At 37.5% G+C, this 26,437-nt stretch overlaps 1 protein-coding gene across 1 annotated transcript in view; it reads left to right on the forward strand.

The window, feature by feature from the left end:
• Nucleotides 1-26,437, forward strand: part of SEMA3C (semaphorin 3C) — a 142,992-nt gene that overhangs the window by 50,423 nt on the left and 66,132 nt on the right. The window contains exons 3-5 of the mRNA XM_080391951.1: nt 16,890-17,050; nt 19,455-19,517; nt 24,479-24,598. Of these exons, the coding sequence (XP_080248077.1) occupies nt 16,890-17,050; nt 19,455-19,517; nt 24,479-24,598 (344 nt within the window). The remainder of the gene's footprint in view (nt 1-16,889; nt 17,051-19,454; nt 19,518-24,478; nt 24,599-26,437) is intronic.

A 26,437-nucleotide genomic window follows, 5' to 3' on the forward strand; every position in this document is an offset into this window, starting at 1 on the left:
GGGCTCCTAAATTCAGTACTTCAAACTAGATGCCTGCAGCAGACTGTAGGACTTTCTACACTGCCTGATCACTGTGTGGACAAGCACATCTTCTTTGGCTTTCAGTTCACTGACGGAAAAGAAAGACTAGTGCACACCATGTCTCTACCCTCATATAACCTGGAATTCTTAAAGTGGACCTCCTGAGCCCCCTCTTAATTGCTCATGTATTCCCTGAGTCAGAAAGGGTGATGAAGATGCTGGTTTTTGGAAGAATGCCCTTGGTTTTCCTCCTCATATAAAGTTTGCAGGTCTGCTGTAACTTAATGGCAATCCTGACTTTGAATCTGTGGTTTGTGCTGCCACAGAAAATATTTTTGTTTAATATTCAAAGGCAATTGTTACCTATCGCTTCCCTGTGTGTTTCTTGCCTGTTTATTTGATCCAGAAGATGATGCTTAGATTGTTTGTAATCCTAATGTCCACAGAGGATTTGGCTTTGGTGTGAGCTCTTAATGTGGTCAAGTGACTCAGTAGCAATGATAACATATTTCTCCTGGATCTCCCAGCAGTGTGAAGCAGACAGAAGGCAACCTGAAGACAAGTTTCCAATAAGAATATTGTTCTGACACTGAGCAAAATGCAAATTAGGAACCTAAAATCTTTCAGCCCAAAGCACTATTTAAAAATTAATTAAAAAAGAATAGGTATTTGTATGAACCCACTTCCAAATTATTTAAAACACTATAAAACTTTTCTTTTTTAATACACTGATATTGCAATAAACTGAAATTATGTAATAGGCTGTCCCTGACTTTCTGCACAGAGGTTCAGCAGCTGTCCGTGCCCCATCTTGGGGAGTTTAGAATCTAAATAAACAAGATAGACCAAGGCCAGAAGGAGAAATAGACAAATTAAATGGTGTGCCCACAGTCACACAGCTGGCCAGCAGCAGAGCTCACGTTAATCTAAATGGTCCTTGTCACCAGAAGTATGTGTTTTTCCAGTAAGAAAAGCCTGGGTGATGCCAGATAAAAGCTCAGTCAAACTATAATTTTAGGGGCAAGACACAGGCGAAAATGTGTCAACTTAGTGAATTCACAGAGACAAAAGATGTAGGAGCATCGTCTGCTGTGTCATGAAATGGAACCAGAAATAACATGTCTCTTATTACAGTGTGGTATTCTGACATACACACCCACAATAATTAAGTGCTTTTTACCTTGACGTATAGCAAAAGACTGTTAATATTTTGTCTGTTCCCGAATGGTAAAGCACATTTTAATGCCCTCATATCTTAATCGTCAGCAGCTATTTTGTGCTTTTTCTATGATATTTTTTTTCAGTACTGAGGCAACTTTGTTTAAATACTTGCTCATTTCTGATTAGAATGCTTTTCCCAAGGCTATTGACATAGTTTCCTTTGTTCAATTAAATCTAGCCAAGTACTAATGTACTAATGTTTCCTGAGTAACAGTATCATTACAGTAGAAAAACCAGTTCAAACAAATTACACTCTATATTCACTTCTTAAGCACACATCCACACACTCCCACTATTAATTAATGTAATTGATAAGTCTTATTTTAATTAAAATAATACGATAGTGATAAATAGCCATGTCAGATATTTAAAATACCATACATGAACAACAGAATGGATTTTTGGTGTCAGCTACTTGAAGCAGAATTTTTGCAGGATATGAATAATTTGGGGGCCAAGGCAGAGCACACAAATTGTCTTTTAGCAACTGCTTTTTATGATTGTGAAAAAGAAATGTTTACCAATGTTTGGAAACATACTATAGTTCACACTTGGCCCTGCACTGTCTCTCATCTCAGCTGATGTGCACAAGTTCATACCAGCCAAAAGCATAGTCCTTCGCCTTATTAGAGACCTGGAGAAAGGAAAGCAGAACTGACGGAGAAAAAACTGTATTAATTATATGATCTGCACAACGCTCTTTGTAAACAGCATCGAAGTATCTGTAATATGCAGCCTGAATGAGCTTGCAGACATCTATTCACATGATTATTTTTTTGCACCTATGAAAAGTCACATTCTGGTTGCTTCTATAAATAGTGTTTTCAGGACCTTTGATTTGCATTGGCTTAGTGTGTGACGGGCAGGTGGATATTAGGTGGCATTTAGTGTTATCAGGGAAAGAATGTAAATGTATTCCAATTGCAGATATTGTGTTTTCTTCCTTCCTGTCCTCATGGTGTCACTTGCTTTCTAACATGATAAATCCCAGTTAATTTATCACACTTGTGTCTGTGATTTTTGTCCTGCTTGGAGGTTTTTGTTGCAATTCCAATTGAGTTCAATATATTTATGAGGGATTAGATCTTTTTTATTTCAGTGGCCGAAATTCAATCATTGATACAAATGAAAAACCCCTTGGTTAACTGTTTTCTGGTTTGGTTTTTTGTTTTTGTTTTTGTTTTTTTTTACTGTCACTGTTACACTTGTTTCTTGAGCTACCAGTGAGGCAAAGTTGTGTTTTTATCATACTGAGGAAATTCAAGTACTTCTAGTGTTGTCTTCTAAACGTTAACATCTAGTCTGAGTTAATCATCCAGAATACAATTATTAAACCCCTGAAAACAATTATGTTATTTGTCCCTTCTTCAGCAGAATGTTTCTCCATTTCTTATATGGTTTCCCTTTTCTTATATCCAAGCCTAAAGTACATGGTCCTAATTGTCTTGTCATGTTTTAGGCCTGAAGAAGGTGATGTATTTTCTGGCAGTGCAGGATTTGTGACCAATTTATTTGGTATGAGGAACACTGATGGATGAACTTCTTTGTGTGTACTTTGTCTTGCAAGTTGTAAATCATTAATTATTTGTTCTATGTTCTTCTGTTTCTGGACTATCGTGCCTTGATTTCATGTGATAAAGGAGCAGGTCATCTGATAGGTAGTGACAAGTCCGGGACAGCCCACTTTGCCTCCTGTGATCAGGCTCAGGAATTAAGACTTCTGAGCATAACAATACCGTAGCTGCATGATCATTTCACTGCAGTGCACGTAAACCAGAATGAAGTATGAAAGGCAAAATGTTTTTCACTGGACTCCAGAATGTTTCCTTTGTTATGAAATCATCAGGTATTGGTGAATTCTTTCGGTACACCTATTTTGGAATATAAAGTGTCATTGCTGTACTGAGTTTACTGGTAGAAGAGATGACAATAGTTGTGACATGCACGAAGCTTGAGTAAGGGAAGTATAGTCCAGCAGGGAATTAAAACCAGGGACATATTCAATACACCAGTTGCATACCTAAACTGGCATGTAGGTGGGAATTAAGAGCCTAAATTCAGAATATTCATTCAGGAAAATCCAGCCTAGCTCATATTCAGAAATTTTCACAGATGAAAACTCTACTACTGGGCATGTCCTGCACAGTGTTTCTCTTTGCATTGGCTAGGTGGAGGTGGCTGCCTGAGGTTTATTGGCATGCAGAACAAAATAATTTCTTTGCATAAATTCTTTGGAGAGCCTGGTCAGGCCTTACCAACCTGCACCAAATGGTGTATGGTAGCTGTAAAAAATGACAGAAGGCCAATGCCTAAAATATTCCTGCAAGTAGCTGTATAATTGTGCTCTCCTCAGTTCTGCTTTAGAGTTGCTCTACCAGAAAGAGAGTCAGACAGGTATTGCAAAGCTAAGAATCACATTTCTAAGAATGATTTTCTGCACTCTAACTTAGTGTTAACAGCAGGAATAGAACACAAGTGTCTGAACTTCTAGGTCATTTCTCACCCTGAGCTCATATTTCAAGAGTTTTTGAAATTTTACTTGCAGCCAACTGGTAAATTTGGTAAATTTGGAGACTGCATTTCTCACAGTTGGTTGGAGAGCTAAGAATTGATTCCTAATTCTTTAACCACATTTTATGCCAGTGGTTCTCTGTTGATTTTATTGGTATCCAGTCTGGAACATTTTTAGCAATGCAGTGGAAAAGCAGCTCAACAGATTACTGGTCAGTGACAATAAAACCCAGGGCTATGTAAAGTGTTGAAATTCTCAGGCTAATGATATTCCCATAGAAAGAGTAGATTTGATAACTTTTGTAGCACAAATCTCCAGTTTGTAGCATAGTTGATAATATTCCAGCTTTACAATAGAGTGCCACCAAAAATACATAAAAATAAGTTGAAATTATTTATTCTACACTCAGTATATATCTGATGCAAGAGACCCCTGCTTCTAGGAACTTCCAGCAACAGTGAACCACCCATTAACCCAGCACTGAATAGTAAACAGAGCCAAGGAAGAGGAGTAGCTATGAAACTTCAGTTTAACAAAGGTAAAAGTTTAGAACTGATACACAGTTGAAGTATACCTTAAAATGCTATGAAGGTGAAGCTATTTAAGGGACCAACTCAAAATGCGTCTTATATAATAGTGAAAGCCCTATTAAATAAACACCAGCTAAAAGACTTAAACCTGTTAAAAAGATTTTGCATTCAAGTTAAGAGTTCAAAAGGTCACTGTTTGGCATTCCTCTTCATGGGCAAGTCTAGCGAAGTTAACATGCCTTTAGCAAACAAATTCAGATTAAAAGCTATTCAGAACTGTCTCTATTTACTCTGTCACAATCACGTGGTAGAGATTTCCTTTCTGCTACAATAGAATTCATGACATTATCTATTTAATGGAGCTGAAATGGATTGTGCATTAAGCAGTGTTACTTTATATGACACAGAAACACTAAAGCATGTGTACCTGTAAAATGGAGTGATTTAAATGTATTATGCATTTATTTATATATTTAAGCCTAAATGGTTAGGAGGAACATGAATTAGAATAATACCTGGAACATAAAAATGCCTTTCATTTTGTATTTTTTTAGCAAACATACATTAGCTGAACTTGATAGTAATTCTGAAAGACAGGTAAGTGTTGTTATAAACATACAGCAGATGGTTAAACTGACATAAATGGAGGGTGAGAGATTTGTTCAAGGTCAGAGAGCAAGTGCCCAGGAGTTTTGACTTATAGTTCCCTGTTCTGATCATGAAACAAATGTCCTTTGTTCTAGATACTTGTAGATCATGCTTTAAATGAATAGCCACGATTGCAGTGCATACACAAAGGACACAATCTATGAATTCTGCTTTTAAATTTAGTGCAATTTTTATTTTGTTTCAGGGTCAAGGACATAGAGTTATATACTGAGGGCACTTGCAGCATCCTCTGCTACACTTAGTAGTTTACTACAGAGATAAGTGGTTGACTGTGGTTGATTTCTATCCCTTACTGGCCACTACCGATTCCTATTCTATACCTGCAGTATGCCAATTTTAATCTGTCAGGAATCTAAATACCCTTCAGTTTTGGATTGCTGTTTGAGTCCTTCATTCCTTGAACCTGCTATTTCTATGCTGAACGTGTAAGAGATCCATGTAGTACTTTATCAGAACATGTTACTCATCTTGACTTTTCTGCCTTTTACCTGGAAGCAATGATTTATATTCCTTTTTCTCTTTGCTGATGTTCAGCACATACAGATGCATTAATAGACCACTCTTATTAGAGCCTGCCATTATCTAAAAGCAGTAGTGTTGTAATTGTGACATGTTTCATAACACAGTGGAATATGAACAAGTATGTTTCATCGGGGGGAGGGAGGGAGGCGTGTTGTATCTGTGGAAATGCAAGAGGGGGAATTCTTATCCTTTTTTTCCTTCTTTTTGCCAAATATTAAGTGGTCATCCTGTCAAATAAATATGGCAAGTCTAGTTTAAACATGGAGTGAGTGACTGCAGAAGGTTTATTTACTTAAATGGCTTCCCTTTCAGATGAAATCTAAACAGAAAAGCATAAAAGTTATCTCTTAAATCCAAACCAGAGTTTTGGCTGAGCTTATTAAGTCTGAAGAGTCTGGACTTAAAACAAACAAACAAACAAAAAACCTCTGTTCTTGCATGTGAAACACACTTGAAATAACTTCTTCCAGCTATTTAATTTTAATTTCAAAGGCTTTTTTGTACACTACCAAGCGCAACCCAAAAACAACCCAGTCAAATGAATACCAAACTTCTACCTCCACTTTACATATGTAACTCACAGAGTTTATGTGACATGTTTTAAGTAAAAAAAGCAAAATGCCAGCAGAATAGGATTTAGAGTTGAGTGGACTCTAATCCACCAGGCTATGCTTAGCCCACTAAACATGACTTTTATTGTGCACCCAAATACCAGCTGGTGATCACTTGAAGATTGATGGTAGCATGCAACTCTGGAATGTGCTCCTAAATTTACTCTTTGTGTCAGTCTTCGTGGCGCGAAAAAGAGTGAAATATGGCTACGTTCTGTGTGTTGAAACAGCAAGCATGCTACCCACCCTGCAGGGCTTGAGCACAGCACTCCTGTTCCCACTGAGCCAGCGGGAGGAACAGCCACATCTCACAAATGACATCTTAACAGTGACAGATCCACTTCCATCTTCCAAATCTGTACAGAAATAAAGCTTAAATAAAATTATTTTCACTGCAGATATACCTGGAAGTATTTTGATTTTAAAGTTGACATTAAAAAAAGCGCCCTAAGTCTTAATTCATTTAATATTGAAAGTACTTACAGCAATCCTAGGTGTTCAGCCACACAGTGAACACTGATGATGAAATTAATAATTTCCAGTTGTGTCTAATCTCAGAAGTCCCCAGGGGGACGTGGCCAAACCCTGTGTTCAGTGAAGCAGGTTGTGGTATTACAGTAATTTGGGGGGAAAAAAAATAAAAAATCTTTGTGTGCAATCTGATGAAATGACACAGCTATTCCTCTGATGAGAGTGAATGCTTTAATACATTAGAAAAATGTACAATGGAAAAAAACAACAGGAAAATATTTAAGGATAGGCTTGACTTTTGCTCTACTCACAAACCAAACTTGCCTTGGCTTCAGGAGGCATCCCAAACACCCACGTCCAGAAAGCAGCTTGCTTCCTGTCAGTGCAAAAGGCTGGGTGGCCTCTTGGATGCAAAATCAAATTTAATCAAAGAGTCTAAATTAGGCTGCAAAGGGTAATTTAACCATAGAGAACAACAAAGAAAAACAGGAAAAGGAATGAAGAATATTGTGGAGAAGTATTCTACTATTGTAATATCAAGAGAAGATTTGGATAAATACAGTTGTGAAAGAGCTGTGGAACTGAGTGTGGCTGGCTGTTTTGGTAGTTCGTTATCTCCAATATAATGACCCTTCTGGCATCATGTTGGACTAGGGGTTCATTGAAGGTTCACTGAAGGCAGGATGCCATTTGTTGACCTCCAGCTGCTTTGTTTTCTTACATAGTGGAGCAAGAATAAGTGTTTCTTTTATCCTTCCCAGATGTAAAGCAGAGCTTGCTAACTTTCTAGACTTGGTATATAGAGGTGATTATCTGATGTATAGACAAGAGTGTATAACACCATGTATATGCATACCATCGACTGACATACTGATACTGATAGGAAACAAGAAAACACACTAAAAAAGGAAGCAATAGTTTCCAAGTTGTATGTGATACACACTGTCCCACATACCTGTTTCCTTATTTTTGCTACAGACAACTTGGCTTCTTTTACAAGCATCCCTCTGTATTCAGTAATTGTCTGTGTATAAAAATACCACCCTTTAATTCACCAGGCCATTGAAATTCATTTATTAATGAAATTCTTTTAAATGTGAAATGTTGCCCTCCAAGCCTTCATCAGCTCATAGCTGAGTAGATTTTACATTATTTTACTGAAGAATTAATCAAAGCTAAGCACTTGGGATTTAGCTTGATCTCTTTATGCCTGATGTTTGCTTGATAGCTAATCCTAATTTGATTAAAATGATGATGATAATAATAATAATGAAACTGTAACCAAGCCTGCATATGCTAAGTTGCCCTTTTTTATACAGAGTAGGGGTGAGAAGTGACTGCTGAAGAAAGGACCAATATGTTTTAAGGAGATCTGTGGATAAAGTGGCATGGCTAAAATTACAGCTAAAGTTGGTGACATCAGTAAAAGCAAGGATTACTGCAGTAAGGGCAGCAATGCCAATCCCAGACACACAGAAATGGGCTGAATCGCTGGAGAGATTGCTCTTTGAAGGAGAGAAAGGGATGTAATGAAAAGGGCTCCTCTGCCTCACCACAGTGAAGTGGGTTCTTACTTTATTGCAGCAACCATAATGAAATATTTCAGTGGTTGAGCTGTGTTTTCTCAATGAGATTTTATTAGCTCTGGCAACAAGAGTAATTCTGCAGCTTAGTGACAGTATGTTTGGAGAGAAAAAGAAAGACTGCGCATGTGAGTTGATGTGAGGAGCCTTTTCAGTCAGAAGAGGAGTTAAGAGACTACTATTATACTGCCATTATTTAATGTGTTAATTATTTTTCAACATTTGATAGTCCTGCACTACAATTCAGAGGTAGGGTTGTCAGTACATCAATGAAAATGCATTAACACCTCAAAACTACACATTTGGGGAGTAGCTGCCTCTTTCAGTTTTGCAAAGGGCAAATTACGTCTTCACAGTCTACAGGCTACCTCAGTAAATGTACAAAATACACTATACACTGAAACAGAAAGGTAAACTTGCAAAAAAAGACAATTCTAGCAGTAAAGCAACCTACCTTTAATTCAACCTTACTTACACTCTCCCTGCTCTTCCCTCTCCCTCCCCAGTATTCAGAAATGCCCCCCTGATACCATCCGCCATGCGTTTGTAGAAAGTAAATAGTCAGATACTCAAACATAAGCCTAAAAAAGTTTGCTTTTATCACAAAAATAACAGCCTGAATGAGATGCAAAAGTAATGAAAAGTCCACTCAGACCTCATTCTTCTCCCAGAGGTCAATCTGTGGTAAATGGGATGAAGATGAACGAATTGGGAGAACAGCTCACAAGTCTCACGTTATTGCCCAGTTCTGACTTGGAGAATAGCACTAGCTTCAGATTTACTTAGTTTTTCAGAAGACAATTACAATAAATCACTTTCTTCCAATTCTCATATCTTTCTTTAAATTTGGATCAAAGAATTTTGGTGTCTGCATACAGTCAGGACTTCAGCTGGCCAGTTAGTCTGATAGCTACTTGGAACATTTCTCTGTGTGACTGAGCATCTTGGGAGAAAGCACAGCCATTCCTCCAGTGACATGATTGCTGGTCCACTAGAAAAGAGAGTGCGAGAGAAAATGAGAGATTACAATGAAAAGATATACTGCTCCCAGAAGAAGTAAAATTATGTGGAATTTGTCTGACTTCACGGGTGTGGTTTTTTTCTTGCTCCATCTCAAAAATAATGTCATACTTGGCAACCAAAAGCTTCGCACTCCTACATCTGGAAGACAAAACCATCCTGAGTGCCAATGTCAAAGCCACTGTGTGCACCCAGGCTAGTGGGTGAGACGGGTTGAGCTTGTGCAGCCTTAGGCGATGTGGCAAGGACCCTCTCCCATGTCTCTTGGAAAGAAACAAAAGGCTAAACTCTCTGTAACTGTACAGGCTTGGAAGCACGCAGTTTACAGCTCTTGGAGAGCAGTTTGCACAACACAGAGCTGTTACACACAAGCTCTTTATAGACAAGACACGGAGAAGACTGACTTCCATCTGATGTGGCTAACTCAGCTGCAGTAATCTTAAACCCAGCTGGCCTGTCTTTACGTGTCTCCATGCTTGCCAAAGTTGTCCTTTGGTTTCGGGACCAAAAATGAGAGCAAAGCCTGGACAGGATAATAATAAGCAGAAATGAACATGGTAGTATTTGGAAAAGCAAATATCTTCTGGAAAGTTCTGTAGAGTAGCAGTATTTGTGGCATCTGAAATAAACCCCACAAATTTCGATTACATAAAGGGATAAAGTTGATGACCAGTAAATTAAAATTGCACACTACTTATTAAAAAATAAGAAGCCTGCTTTTCCATGTTTTTATTGAAATACCTATACAGACTTCAGAAAAGTTACTGCAGGTTTACAGCGAGTTAAGTGGAGGAATAATCTGAAAATTATGCCTAGAACTGTCTACAGCCTAGTGAGACTGGCTGAGCGGAGGGTGTGGGTGGTCCTGCATGAATCTCAATGAAGGATTCTCAATACTGGACTATTTGGCAAGACTTGGAATAGCTATGCAACTGCAGCTTGGAAAAAGTTGACATATTTTTCCTCTGTTTTGGAGTGGGGCTTCTATTGCGGAATGTGGTATGATTTCATCATGACAATAGCTGTGTAAGTAAAAAAAAAAAAAAGTCAGCATTTTAATAGTGTCTGTTCTTCATAACGTAAAGCTTCAATAAAAATGCACTTAACCTTGAGGTGTATGTTGGGTTGATGAATGTGCCATGGGCCCATGTTAATACGTTTTGCCAGACACAAGTAAGTGACTTTCGTGTGTTTGCCTTTGCTTGGAAAACACATTCCTTCTGCACAAAACTGGCAGCTGCCCACACCTTAGTGGGTCTGCCCCTCCCTCATTCTTCAAAGTTGCAAATCAAAGATGAAAAATTCTCTGATACTTTTTGATATTTTTAATAAAACAACACTCTGTCATGAGTGATTCCCCTTTCAGTACAACTTTTAAAAAGCCCCAAGATCAAAAGCCAGTTAATACTCCATTGTGATCTTTTTAATGTCTACGAGTTACCAGGATTTTAGGGGTTCTGTGTGTCTTGTAAAATGAGGACTCATCTACTGACATATGTGAACGCTCTGCTTAAGGTCAACTGTTAACTGGTATGTCTTTTCCTATCAACACATGGTCCCCTTCACAAAGAGCTATTGAGTGTTTTACTGCTCCTAATGTGTGTGTTGAGCTGCTCAAGGAGACAAATTGTTCTTCAAACATGCTAGAGCTACCTCTGGGCCTGATTCTCCAAAGACTTCACCTTGGTGCTATTATTTCTATTTATAAAAGACTGCACGATCTCAATCCAGTGATGCTTAAGTTCCATTTTCAACTCATTTAGCAAATATACCAACAAGTATTCAAGGTGTATATTTAAACCAGATCATATTTAGATATTGTTGACATATCCATGTTGTTTACTGTCATTCCAAACAGCAGTTAAGTTTCCTTCTACCAAATTACACATTTTAGCTCTGGGCAAAGAGGGCTCCTGTTTCAGCCTGTACTATCTATATAAACTCCCTTCCTCCCTGTCCTCCAAGTGATCTTGTTAATTAGTTAGCCTGTGATTTTATGAGCACTTGTAAATCTATTTTCTCCTTTCACACTTTTTTTTTTATAACAATGCCATTAAACCCCTTTCAGATAGATTCAGAAGCTAGCAAGTGCGCACATCTGTGATTTCCAGTCCTTATAAGCCTGTTAACTCCTTCTAGAAAAAGCCAAATTTCATTGTAACAGCATTAAAAAAAGTGCAGACTTCTCATGCATGAAGAAGAGCTAAAGAGATAAAGAAAAGGTCAAAAGGTCCACCTGAGCTTTTTGGGCCCCATGTGGTTAAGGCACACAAGGGACTGACTAGTAGCACATCTGGCTGCTTATGGCCAAATGACCACATACCCATTTATAATCAGCATCACTTGAGAGCTGGCTGAGGCTTGGTGTTTAGTTTGAACGCTGCACGAGCAGTGGCAAAATGCTTTAACAGCTCTCTTATCTTACCCCGTTAAGTAGAAGGAATCAATACAGATTTCTTCAAAGAAAAGGAATATCGACAGTGCAAAGGTGACTCGTTCTGAAGTTTTGAAAGGATATATTCAGACTTAATTAGTTCTCTTGCCATACATAAAATTAAACAAGTAGTCACATTGTGGGCTTGCAGAGTTGAAAAGCGGTATGCATACTTTTTCCACAGGTACTATGTAAACTATAAAAATATTACATTTATTTCTTCCATTTCTTTACACTAAAAGATCAGAAATAAGGCCACAAAAACAACAGTCAAAATTATTAGGTTCCTATGAAACCTGATACCTTTTAACTAAATATTTTCAAATAATTTCTACTAATAAGATACATAGTAGAGAGGTTAGTCAGTGCAAAGTTAAAAGGAAAATACTTAAACTGAAATAAAACAAAGCTTTTTTTCTGGCTGAAGGATTTTTTTAAAAATTATTTTTTGTAACTTTGCAGATAGGTCTGATTCCACTTACATTTTTAAAATGTATAACCATTCCTTGTAACAGTAGCAATGTTAGGTACAGTCTCTCTCTAAATTTATATGTGCAGATTACTTTCTCACCTGATCACAAGTTACCTCTAAGTAAAAGGGTGCCATTTCCATTTGATGCTTTAAGCAAAACCATCATTTTATTTAACTATTTATTTCGGGGAGTGAGAGGGAAAATAGAAAATTGATTTAATTCCAGTTCCTAAAAGGTGAGATTTTACACTGCAGTTTTACATTTGGCATGGGCTGGCGTATTTGTTGGCACAAACTGAAGGCTTAATGAGGCTTAAGAGAGTCTCACAGCCTCCTTAACCAGAAGCTAACGCTGTCAAGCCTATTGCTAGGTGTACACAAGGCCTGTTGTTTGTGCACTCCATGCCCCATGAGGGAATAAAATAAAACAACATTATACTGCTGACTTCCAGATCGCTAAGGCTACATAAAATCCATGCCAATTTCGGCAGGTTCCCTGGGGAGATGTAACCCATCTTTCTGGAAAGCTATGTTTTCCCCTTCACTGTGGTGCAGCGTGTGAAACTGGGCTGTTATGCTTTACTCTGCTTTTTTTGAGGCACATACCCCAAATCTCTGCTTCTGCTCTGAACTTCCCCATAAACAACCTTCTGAGACTGAATCCTTATGCCAGCAGGAAAGAGGAGGAAAACATAGTATTTCTTCTACTTTACCACAGGGGATCCTAAATTAAAAGCTTGACAGAGCATCCTAGATTTCCTTTAAGAAGCCCTGCTAGGCTGGAAGCCCAGGAGGGTACAGTGCCACAATGACTGCATGCATTCTGATATATCATCGTTTATCCACAACCTATCAGTGGATAAACTCAGTGCTTTGAGTTTGGGCTGGAGATGCTTGCATACCATGGCTGTAGCTTACCAGACTCTGCAAGGTCAAGATATTTCTTGATTATAGCGAACTTTCAGTAACAATTAGTTATGGGGGTCTTCAAATAGGAAATAATCATGTTTTGGGAAGGTCCTTCTAAAAATTGTATTAGTTTCAGTAACATATACATCAAACATTCATATTATTAGTATGTCTACCAAGGAAGTTGCTTCTGTTAGCATCTTATCTTACATATTAGGAATTATTACATTCCTTACGTTAGGAAAGTCAGTTTGTGTTTTCAGCATTGTGACACCAGTGAATTTGAATTAAGGAGTGATGAAAGGTTGATGTTGAGTAATTAAATAAGGCATTCAGAGGACTACCTGATGAGCGGATCTAGCTCATATAGCCTCATGCAGGTTAGACCATTTGGGTGTAAGAGCCTGTGTGAGATATCTCCACCTTCCTGGATTTCCAGTCTCTGATAGCTTAAGTTGTTTTGTTTTGGCCAACCCAATGGGTTTTGAGTGTTGCAAAGGCTTTTTTGATGTTAATAACAGGCATTGCACAAATATTTTGTTGTTTCTCCCTGAGAACACACCTTTTTTAAAAATAATGCTTGCATTAACTTTTTTTGTGGTGGATTAAAAGGATAATTAAAGGGTAGGTGTTAAACTGTCTAATTATCAGTAAGCTATGCACTGTGTATGGGAAAAAATCCCAGTCACTGGGATCTCCAAAATGTGCAGTTCAATAATAATAATAATAATAATAATAATAATCGTTCTGGTGAGAGAGTTCACGGAATGCTTTGTTTTTCATTAAAAAGGACAAGAGCTATATAACGTGACCTGTAAGATCAGATTTCTAACACTAAGAATCAAGTCGGTATTAGCCTTATCATTGAGAAAAAACAAAACTAAATTCAATGACTGATGAAAAAAGGGTGAATATAGTTTATTCTTCTATCACTAAGGGTGTCGGTTATTTGCATATGGAATATATTATAATCTTTTGGTTTATTGTCAAATAAAATCCTTAATATTCAGAGAGAGCTGTCCACAGCTTCATTCTCCATACAGGGTTTGCTGGCTTGAATGGTTAAATTCCCAAAGTATGGAATAGAATTTGCTTTGAAGGCCAGTGAACGTTTACATTTTTGTACAAAAACTTTTGGAAGTGAAAAGGAACATGGAAGACCTTAAAGCATCGTTCCAGCCACTGCTTTTTCCAAGTGACAACACCCAGATAATAAATCTTTAAAAAATCAGATTTTCTTGGGTGATTGTGTGGTAAATTTTGTTAAAAGAAAATTTTATCATTTTAAAATTCCCTCTGTAGTTGCTTGTGTAGCCCTAAGAGGCTAATAAACACAAAGGTTCAGCACTGAAAGAAATAAAACTAATAAATCTGTATGAGAGTATTTGTTTCAGGGCTTTCCTTCCTCTTACGAATGGTGTTGAGTTTCCATAGTCTAGTAACATGTCATAAGGTATTCTCCTCAGCAGCAGCTTGATGGAGACAGATACCCTTCAGGTACCTTAGAAAGAATAATACCATTTCAAAGAGGCTAAAAATCCAGGAAAATAATGGATTTTAATAAACGCAAGTTGTGAAAATCAAATATCTGTTGCTATTTTTGTCTCTTGATTAAAAACAATCCTCATGATCTTGATTATCTTTTATGGCAATCATGGTTTATTTATTACCAATTGTTGTCGGTGACTGAGGCAATGAGGGGCACTATATTTACTGTGCATTCACTGCTCACATTCACCCAGTGTCGTGTGGGAAACTGCTGTCTGTCCCAGGTTGTCTGTGCTTTCCGAGTATATCACATATAGGGTTATGAGAAGGTTCATTTTCACCTTACAGCTGCCAAATATTACAGTAACGTTAATAAGGTCACCAGGAAAAGGGATGAGTGCTAGCTTCTCAGGCTTGTTACGAAAGGTCAGTCTAAGAATTTCAGAGCGGGCAAAGAGGCTGCATTTTAATGGTACTATGATGGTGAGTCTCCCAGGTGTTTTGAAAATCCTAGCTAAAAGCTTACAGGAAGGATTTTTTAAATAAAGTAAAACAATTGATTTTTCAAGCACTGAAGAAAGACTTCTGAAAGTGGTGTGGACAATTTTCATATATATATTTAATGAGCACAGTTTCAGTTTAAGCTTTTAGGCACAGATTATAAATCTTGATTGTATGTTTATCTTTTGTTGAGGGACATATGAAATAGAAATATTATTGGTTATCTTTCTCATATTGCCATAAATAAATAAATGCATGTAGGCAACCCTTAGCCCCTGAAAGCTGTCACACGTCTAAGTGAATCAAAACATCATCTTGCAGTAACTGAAGATATTTTTCATGATAAAATCATGATAAAAATTAAGTGGAGTTACATATCATATTTATTAATGCAAATTATATTCTGAGAAGTGTTCTCTCAATCATTAGATCTCTAGTAGACAGATTTAAATCCCAAGACTGCAGCCTTTGCATCTATGTTGTCTACAGCCTCTCAAAAATTACTCTCCAAGTAATTTTTGAAGAAAAAATGATGCTTCAGCTAAATATGTGTTTTACAGAAAGTGCATGCTTTAGACACACTTTTTGTTTTTTTAACAGAGCACATACTCAGATAATTATTTTTTTTTAATTTTGTTTTCCAAAATATCGTTAGCTCACATTAATCTAGTCATCTAAAAGGCTTAGATGACTAACTTGGTATAAGACCATCTACTGTTTTCTATAGGGAACTAATGAGCAAAACCTTTGCTTTTAGCAAAAACTGTGCTTTTAGCAAGTGGTAAACCATACTGTCTCAGACAAACAGTTTACAAAAGGTGTGTGTACTCAGTTCTTAGATTTATGAATAAACATTATAGCAGGCTTCATTTTTGTATGTACTGTGTATTTGCCACACTTTTAGAGTCACAGGGAACACAATACGTTAGATATTTGAATAATTTATTATTTATTATTATTATTTTAAATATTAATTAATAATTAATAATTTATTATTAAAGTTTTATTTTCCTATTCTCAGGTCTTCAGAAATATCCATTCTGTTAGTACGGAAAAGAAAAATAATCTGAGTGGTGGCCAAAACATATTGGCCAAGCAAAGACAGAAAGGCTGAGCTTTCTCAAGGGCAGCAAGTAATGCTTCTGTTGTAGATGTTTGTGCTATTCCTGAAACAGGCCTTTTCCTGCACTACTGAGATCGAAGGATGTTTTTTGCTTCACTTCATTGGAGAAAGCTTTATGTGGAAAAATGGAGCTAATCCTATAGTTCTGATAGTTTGGTCCAAGTCCCATAACCAACTGAATAGATGGACACACTGCCCATGGAAGATGGTTGGAACTAGATTATCATTAAGGTCCCTTCCAACCCGGTCCATTCTGTGATTCTATGATTTAGGATTGATGGAACACATGGGGTTTTTTTTCTTTTAAATATACATGGTGATGAAGAAGTAAAAAAAAAAAAAATTGACCTTGAAAAAGATAAAAAAACAGTGAAGCCTTCTGTTAGGAAATTAAAGTAAACTATTCTTATGTAGTTTTCATTGATCTTGTGGGTTTTCTCTGCCATAAACTTCAAATTATATTGAACATATTGATTAATTTAATATATGACCTTCCTTAAAAGCCAAAGCTGTAAATAATCATATCCATTAAAATAAGAATTAATTAGAGTAATAACAGCAATGCCTGATTTTTATGAGATATGACTAGCTACTTAATGTACAAAAGAATTGCATTCAAACTGGGAATGGAAAATTTGTTTTAACTCAATGATTGTATTATTACCAACTGTCTGATGAGGGTTTTTCTTTTCTTATTGGCCTCACTTGTTGTTGAAAGATGCCTATTTTTAGAAAGAAATGCAGTTTTGAAGCCGAAAGGCAACTGAACTGATTTACTAATTTGTTGTCTCTATTATTTCAGAGCTGCAAGAAACGAAGACCTCTGAACATCACAGAATATCCCACAGTCCTCTGGATTACAGGATATTATTAATGGATGAAGATCAGGATCGGATCTACGTGGGCAGCAAAGATCATATTCTGTCTTTGAACATCAATAATATAAGCCAGGACCCTCTCAGCGTAAGTCCAAGATTTATTATGAAAATCCAAAGTTGCATTACTACGTGCCTTTCTGTTTAAGACAGAAAATGTGTATTTCATTATTTTACAGCTAGCAGAAGTCCAGGCCCACACCTTACTGAGTTGTTCATCCTTGATTTATGTGTAATGCCAGATGACCAAGCTATTAGTATGGCTGCTTCTCAAACACTGTTTAAAAACTGACCTGTTTCATTGTTTTGAAGCAAGATTCAGCATGGCTTGGCCTCATAAGGAAAATTTGTATGGGTTGATGGGTTTTGCTTCTCTACAAGATTAAAGATCATTCAGAGATGTGCTTTTTAAAGAAGCCTATAAGGGAGAATATACATGCTGTCATTTTCAAGCTATAGGGAAAAAGCCAATAGGGACAGAGTTGCCTTTAACCTTCCACTATATTTATTTTTGGTTTTTACTCTGAAGCCTAATTGCTGAACTATTTTCCAATCCTTTCTTATGCCTGTGTCAGCCCTCGCCCTTCAGTTGGGGAGCTGAGACACCCTCTTTTGGGGTTTTTTTGTACACTGTGACCCACATCTCCCTCTTGACACCACTTCTTTCCTGGCTGCCTCTCTCACTTACTAAGATGCCATTTTCTAAGGACTCTCTGTGTACCACCTCCCCAAACTGTAGTAGGCAGCCTGTATATTAAAATGCACAAATTATCAAATTTTTAAACCACATTCACAGATATGTCTCCTGTCTCCTGAGCCAGTTCAAATCCAGCTTCTCGGCTTTTTAAATAGGTGGCCTGCAGAAGTACTTGTGTGCCCAGAAGCCTGGCCGTTAAGATACTACCTCCCTACAGACTTTGCCTTGCCTATCTTTAGATTATCATGGCTACAACATTACCTTAAAGTGTACCATGGAGGCCTCGTTCTATCAAATTCATCTGATCCTTTAATCTATGGGCTTTGTTACTGTCTGTACCTCAGAAGCGCTGAGGGGCAGAGATATCCAGCCTGCAGCAGCAAAGTTAAATGCCTTCCTTAAGAGGCAAGGCTTTTAATGTGTCAGGAGAGAGTGAGGCACCCCGCCAGAGGGTGATTAAGCACAGTTAAATTAGGCTTTGCTCTGAATCACCCTCTGGATATGCCTGTCTACCTGAATTGATTGTACAGGGAGTCTGGGGAGGCTAACTCTAACTTACAGGTTTAAATTAAACGCCTCTCATGTGACAGCGTGAACACATCCTTCCTCCTCCTAATGGTGCAGAGATCTTCCTCTGAAACAGGGCCGCCTTCTCGGATCTTAAATAGCTTGTGTGACCTTTTTGGCTAATTGCCATCTCACTAGTGGCCCGGCCACCCGTGTCTGAGAGCTGCTTTGCCCTACCCAGCGTGCTCCGGCCTTCCCCAGCAGCTCGCAGGCAGCTTGGCGCAGAGTTGGGTGAGGAAGGCAGGCCTCTGTCACAGGAAATAAATCCTGCGGTATGGAGCTGTGAGACATTTCAACGGCCTATTTAGACCTGGAAAAACAAGAATTAAAAAAATCCACAAAAAGCGAAACCACAAAATGTTTTGGCAGTGAATGTGATCACCCAGTATTGGGCTCGGAATTATCTCTGCAATTCCCCATGTTCTTTCATTTGTTTCCTTTTTATAACAGATTCACTTTGCTAATCTTACACCTGTATAGAAACCCTATATACATATGCATACGTACCTACAACTCTCTGCATGTATATGTGTATATATATGTACACACACAGAGAGAAATCTTTTAATGTTATTATTTATGTTGTCTTGATGCTAAATGTTCTCAGGCTCTGTCACCTACTAAATATCCAGGTAAAGATTTCTAAATGTCTTTTCTATTTCAAAATCAAAGTAAATAATGGAAGAAGCTAAGAAGCTTTGGAGTTTGAGTATAGATCAGGTAAACATCAAGACATTGGGGTGTGTGTCAGAAAACTGTCTGAAAGAAATCAGCCTGAAAACTTAAGATTTTAAGCAGGTTTTCACATAAAATATCCAAACCTTTGCTGCTAAAACTAAAAAATTGTTACAAGAACCCTTCTTGCAGTATTTCAGTCTTCTGGTTTCTAGTTTGAATAGTTTTTAGTAAATCAGTGAAAGTAAAAAAGTAAAGAAATACAGTAATTTAGGCAATAACAATGAAAAATCTCTCTTATTTAGAAGAAGGAAGTCTAAATAAATTATCTTATCTTAAAAGTATGTAATAAACTTACTTTATATCAGCCAAAGACCTGGGCCTTTATTTTGTTTACTGCATGCTAAGACAGAGGGTTGGTTTTCTTTTTTTCTTACAATCAAGGTGTAAAAGATATCAAAATATTAACTTGTTAGTGTAAGTTAGTCAGTGAAATGTTTTGCTTAAATTACGTGATAAGTATGTTACTTAAAAGATACTTCTTTCCTTGCAGATTTTCTGGCCAGCATCAGCAAACAAGGTTGAAGAGTGCAAAATGGCTGGCAAAGATCCTACAGTAAGTTATAATCCACATGCACATGCACACGCATACGCAGAATACATACTTAGCCATAAAGTAAGAGCACCTTAAGTGCCGCCAAAACATGAAAGAAGTGTTTGTTTTGCTTTTGAAATGCTCCACAGGCTAAATGATAAAGTGAAATTATAAAAAAAAAAAAAAAAAAACAGGGTGCGTAAACAGAATGTACCTTCAGACTTTGCCAGATGAAGAAAGATGTGAATTGTCCAGTGCCTTGCCTTTTTTTCTTCTTAATAGTCAAACTATGTAATAGTACTTTTCCAGGTATGTCCTGGGGATGATGCTGAACCGCCTGCTGGGCTGTTGTGCTGGGTGGACAAGTACTCTGGCTGGCTGCTCACCCCAGGAACAGACCTCACTGCCTGCAGCCTGAAGACTGCTGTCTCAGAAACACCACAAACACCTCTTTCCATTAATTCCACAAAACAGTGCCCAAATGAGTATCTGGAAACTAGCATGCTTTCCTAGAAAGAGGTAAAGGTGATCTCTGGAATTATGGGAAACACAGTCCACGGAGAGGTTAGGTTGAGTCATTTTGCACCACCGCTGAATTATTCTCCCATCTAAATGCAGACACCTTCCAAAGGACCTAAATCAGATCGTAATTTTCCTATACACTCTTTATAGATAATAGGTAGAAAGGAGGTATTTTGAAAGACCCAGTGAGTGGTACAGTACAGCAGATCCTGTCTTTGGCAGAGTTGTCCATTACTATGGTTATCTTCCTAAAGTAGTTTGAACTTGCAGTCGGTGTGTGCCTAGATTTTATTAACAGAGGACAGCTAAGTTGTAAAACAAAAAGCAGAATCTCACATTTCAATTCTGTTCAGTTACTTTTTGACTTTTTACCAGTTCAGCAGCACCTGAAGATCTTTATCCTGGTTTTCTTTTTGGATCCTTAGATATAGCTGTTTTCCAACGGATATTTTAGTATTGGACTTCAGAATCTAATCTAAGCTAGAAAATTGCAGTTTTCCACTACTAAATTTACAACAAAAAAAATAAATTTTGATTATATTTTTATCCTAGAAAAAAAATGTGGAAATTGGAAGCCTTCACATTAGATAGAATCCTTTTTGGAACATACTCCTCAGCATATATCTAAGATCATAAATAATGAGTTGATTGAAGGATGTAAGCATGTGTATGTAAATATAGCTTCTAATTTCAGAAACAATAGAATTAATGCAAAAATCCACTGAATTTAGTATAAAAACTGCTATTTATTTCAAAGACCTCTATATCATGCCTAATATTTCTGTTTATTTTAGCTACATACTTTGTATTGCAAACTAAGATGCAATGTCATCTGCATGTAACTGCAGTGTTTCAATAATTCACCTGAGTCCATTTTGTGAGAAAAATATGTGTGGGCTTTATTTTGAAAATCTATTGCAAATGCTGATGAATGTAAGGAAATCAGAAGGCTGGCCTGCTGGAGTGTTGCTATAATACTGCTTTTTCAAAACTATGGAGCCTAATTCACTATATTGATGTAGAGTAACAAAATGATTTTTTATGAATAACTGTATTATGGTTGGTGTGGCTGTTTATCTGCTTTCTTTTCTGATGTCTATGGTAGTGAAAAACAAGTGGTTTTCCTGTTGAATATCCTATTTTTCTATACATCTTTACATTGTTCTGGTTATGACAGTGTTCAGCAAATCCTACATCTCATGGCCTGTTAAGTTGCACTAAATGTGAAAATAAAACATAAAACTTTGTTAATGGTGATTAATGTTGACCCTAGATACTATGTCAACTGCATCATGAACTTGTGATAGACTGGTTTTCTTTACATTGAAATACAAAAGTTCATTAGTCTTAGTCATGCCTCCAACATATGATGACACTATTCTAGGGCAAAAATAGGAAAAACCTAAATGATACCCTAAGAAGAAAGTAGCATGCAAACTATGTGATCCATGAGAAAAAAAAACCTCTACGACACTACTAAATACTGGACTCTGGAGAACTTTTAATCTTGGATATTTAGTGGTGAGACTTTCCTAGCTTTTAATCATATTGAAGTACCCACATGTTGCTGCATTAGTGGACAAGATTTCTGGATAGAACCTCTGTTTTTACAACAGTTTAATTGTGGGTACAGCTAGTACATGTACGTGTGGTTACAGGTTAAGAGTGCCCATGTGCATCAACTGTAACTGATTTTTTTAAACTCAGCTGTGCACTGCAGAAGAATAATGAAGTTCCAAAAATAGAAATTTATATTAAGTTTCCTAGTATTTGTCCTCAAGAGTTTAAAAGATGAAAAAAAAAAAAAGGCACTGAAGAGCAGCTGCTGCTCTCACTAAAATCAATGATGTGTCTTATTGAATGCTCACTGAAATAATGAGAAAAAGAGAACCCAATGCTAAATCACTGTTTGCAACTTAAAATTTATAGTTCTATTTTAATAACATTCTTTTGAGTTTCATTCCTGATAATAATGGGAGAAGCAGAGGATGAATTCAGAAGAATTAAGAATTTCAGCTTGGGAATGGGGGGGAGAAGGAAGGAAGGGAGCAGGGTGGATGGGAAGTGAATGCATGATAACATTTGGCCTATTGCAGAATAGTGATTATCACAAAGTAGAAGAGGGATAGATAGACTTGGAGCAGTCAGTAAAAGACTTTATGCAATTATCAAATTCTTTTCTGAGGAGATTTGGGAATTCATTTGCCCTACAATTAGGCAAATGTTGGTGTCTGAATTTGCAATCTTTGGCTGCCTTTTTTTTTACTGAAAAGCAATTGTCACCTCTACATAGTATGTTCACCAGACTAACTTGAATGCTTACATTAGTATGACGTATTTCTCTCCATTTACTGTGATGAGATCCTAGGGCATAAATGTCTGACTCAGATGTCTACAGTAAGGCAGTTTCCCAGGCACTGCTACTGAGTGAGTTTTGGTATCATCTCCAAGATGCTCCAAGAGAAGCATCAGTAGTATGTAATATCTACAGCGTAGCCTTTAAGAAACACCCACCCTAAAGACAACTATCTCATGTCATCTCAGACCAGACTGATTTAAAAGCACAAAGTACTCCAATATCAAGGAAAAGGAAATAAACTGAAGCATAGATGCTCTTGAATGGCTGTCCTACAGAACATATTCTGAAATAACAATTTCTTGCTTTGTTGTGTTGTGGATTGTGCAGTACCCAGGTTAATCACATAGCAAATTGCAAATGGAGTTCAGCGGTTCAGCACTAGAGGGATGGGCAAAAGCTCAGAGATCATAAAGTGGTCTTCCTGCCGGACATCATTAAAATATGAGAATGTTGGTATTAAGCCAATTTGAGTTACTTGTCTGTAAATCATCAGTGAAGAGATATGAAGACACAGTGTGTCAGATGGTTACCCAGAAGGCTGTCCTTAAAGAAAAGAGCCATTCATCTAACCACCCACCACTGTGTGCTTGTCATAGATGCTTCAGAGAGTGCATGGCAGGGTACTGAAGCAGAGTAGCAAGTGCCACATACTAGTGCTGTTCATGTAGACATTGTTACATACTAGTGCTGTTCATGTAGACATTGTTTCCTGGTCCTGATCCTTGAAGACTTTCATTCTGGGATGTCTTAACATGTAATCCTTTACTTAGGAGTTTACAGAAAACTTTTCTGCAAACAGCAAGAAAAGAAAGCATCAGTTTACACTCTGGCATATATAAGCTAGAGGAATACCTTCAGCTGTCCTTCCCTATCCACAGCTGTAATATGGATTAGCAGTGCTGGTGAGGAAGACACGATTTTGATAGCAGGACAGTACTAAAGCCATCCTTGAGCCAAACTGAGATAGCTGGATATGAGAAAATGCAAATATTGGAACAGACCTCAGCTTTAGAGAAACAATATATTTTGACTGCGTTAAAGGATTTTTCTGTTCTAGCCAGAGTTAACACTTAACTGAGGACATGCAGTGTTCCCTGTAGAGAAACTGCTATGAACTCTGAACTACCTACAGTTATGCACCAGTATTCAGATGCTGTAGTACAGTACCAGCTCCTGCTGAACGAAAAATGTGAATGCCTTTAAATATAAATAAACTGTGCAGTCTGTGCAACAAGGATTATTAAATATACTGATTTTCATGAAGATGACTGGTGACACAGTTTCCAATCCTGTTCTCACAGAACACATGCAATTCTCACTGTCTTTGGTCAAGGTTTGGTTGATTGAATATGAAGGCAGTTCTTGGATCTCAGTAAGAAAAAACATTCAGAAAAAACCAATGTTTTCAACCTGAAGTGCATTAACAGCTGATCATAGTCAAGAAAGGAAAAAGCAAGAGAAGAAAGGGGGATGCTGGAAGGAGAAAACTGTAAATCTGATGGTGTGAAACTGTATGGCCCTTAACGTTCTGGTTTAGTTTTCATGCTGATTTAAAGATGTTACTATTGATCTTCAATATGAAGCAACAAAAGACTGTGAACTTCCTTTGTGTTGTTCAGAGTTTTAAAGTTTTGGAAATAAATTGTTTATACAAACAATGGGATCTGAGATTTGGGCTTGCTTTGCTTTTTAATTATCTCCAGCTATGATGAAAAAATCAGGCGGGAAAAGCAACTGTTTTGGAGGTATCCTTAAGGAAACTTTGTAAGATTACTTCTTGTTTTCATGCAGAGGCCCTGCTTCTTTCCTTGCAAGGTACAGAGAAGTCTGTGGATGAAAATTAGATTGTTGTGTGGAAATGGGAAAGTTAGATGCACTCCTCTAAAACTCCTCTGTAGTGCCCTATCAGTGCCCAGTCTCCAGGCTAGGGAAAACGGCATGAAAAGAAAACCTAAGTCTACAGCTGTTCACATCCAGAGACTACCAAACTCAGTAGCTGTTTTCATACTATTAGAATTACAAGCGATGTCTGTTCTCTAGAGTACCCAACATCTAATAACATTTGCCAATGAAAAATTATTTTTTTCTGTATTCCCTGCAGCATGGCTGTGGAAATTTTGTGCGTGTGATACAGTCGTATAATCGCACGCACCTGTATGTCTGCGGCAGTGGCGCCTTCAGCCCTGTCTGTGTGTATGTGAACAGAGGGCGCAGGTCCGAGGTAAGTCTCTTTTCATTTTATCCACTCATTTTGTGGTTTATCTTACTAGTGTTACACAAAAAACTCAAAAGTTTGAAAATGTAAAAATCAATGATACAGATAGGTTCCTTCACCCACGTTAAATAGAAAAAGAACAAATATCCATAGTTTTCTGACATGTTACTACCTAAGAAGAAAGGCCAAGATCAAAAGCCATGCCTCAGATATGATGCTTGTCCAAAATTCCAGTCATACCAAGTGCTTGGGCTACATTTGTTACTACTTTTTGTTTGATGTTGTCTGGTGGATTCATTCCTACAATTTGTTGGAAAAAATTCCAAGAAATACTTGAAAGGGAATAGCCAGTTAGATAAAAATTGAAATATGCAGTCCACTTTTTATAAATTGCATGTGTTACTGATTCCTGAGAGAAGCCCTTAAGTGAACTAACTATTTGGGTATGTGAAGGCTTGCTGGACTTCAGCTTAATACCCATCAGATGCAATCCCAGTACAGGTCACTTTTATCTACTTAACCAGTTTTGCCCCATTAGATTCTGCTGGGATGAATTCAGTAAGTTTTCTCATCACTGTGAGATCTTCCAGGGTGTAAATCTTACTTCCCCTAGACAGGTCTCCAGTTTTTCTATGTTCTGTTTCACTGGGTATTTCCAATATACAAAGTACCAGATGTTTCGTAACTGTATTGCCCAAGTTTCCTGATTTGAAAGTGAAATGTTTGTTTATGTGCAAATGTAATAGGTAATAAATTATGCAACCAGAAGGAGAAAGAAAAACACTTAACTGAGACCCAGCAGCACCTCAGTAGCTTTTGGGTCAGATTCATGTCTGCAGACACAGGGGTGTGCAGTATATTTTCCTGTGCAATGTGGAAGCAGATGTGTTGTGAAGGAAGATCAGAGCATGCTACCTGGAGTTTTGCCATGTGAGGGCAGCTTTAAAAGCTGGGCTAGCTTCTAGGGAAGACACTGGGAAAATCATCACTGATTTCACTGGAAGTGGTGTGGAAATTTTGGCCAGGACCCAAGGCTACTGCAGAGGTTGCCAAGGAGGTGATAAATCATTGTTTTTCCAGGTAGGTTTGTATGGGATGATCTCAGTGACTTTTGGTAGATCCTGCCTGGCTCCAGCCTCCTTAACAGAGTATGTAGTCTGAATCACTGCACCTTTAGTCCTAATGAATTACCTAAAGGTGGAGGTTCACAGGCCTGGATTTAAAAGCACAAGCAAGCAGAACTAAGTAAATCCATCCTTCTGGTTAATGGAGTCCACATTAACTTGTTTTGATGTATTTTGAAGCAGAGGTCAGCTTTCCTCAGCATTATCCCATTTCTTGACAAATTATTTAAAACATGGAAATGATCTCATAAGTATCTAATTAATGCAATATTCCTTTATCAGCTTAAGTAGTAGTACTGTAGTCCAGAGAACTCTGAATCTTATTATTTTAGGCTTTTTGTAAATGAGACTTGGGGGGGGGAGTAGGAGGGCAGGAAATGACATCTCCAGATGATGCAAGATGTTAAATTTCTTAAGTTAAAAATAAAGATACATGTCTTGGAAGAGCAGAACTGGCTTCACTTAGCCTGTCTGTATAGCTGCATGCATATAATCAATTGATTAAATAAACTGCTGTTTCAGACGTCTGGAGTCTGTCAGACACTGGACTGTAGGCATCGCATGCTCAAAGCCATTACTGTACAGGCCAACAATAGCATAACAGTTTAAACCCAAGCATTTCCTTCTGAACTCATTGCATGTATCAGTGCATGACTAATTAATAGAGCAGAATGAAGAACTATGTAGTGCTGGTGGAACTAGTGAGAACTCATCTTTTTCT

This window comes from Falco punctatus (genome assembly GCF_963210335.1).
Source record: "Falco punctatus genome assembly, chromosome: 6".
NCBI classification, from domain to species: Eukaryota; Metazoa; Chordata; class Aves; order Falconiformes; family Falconidae; genus Falco; species Falco punctatus.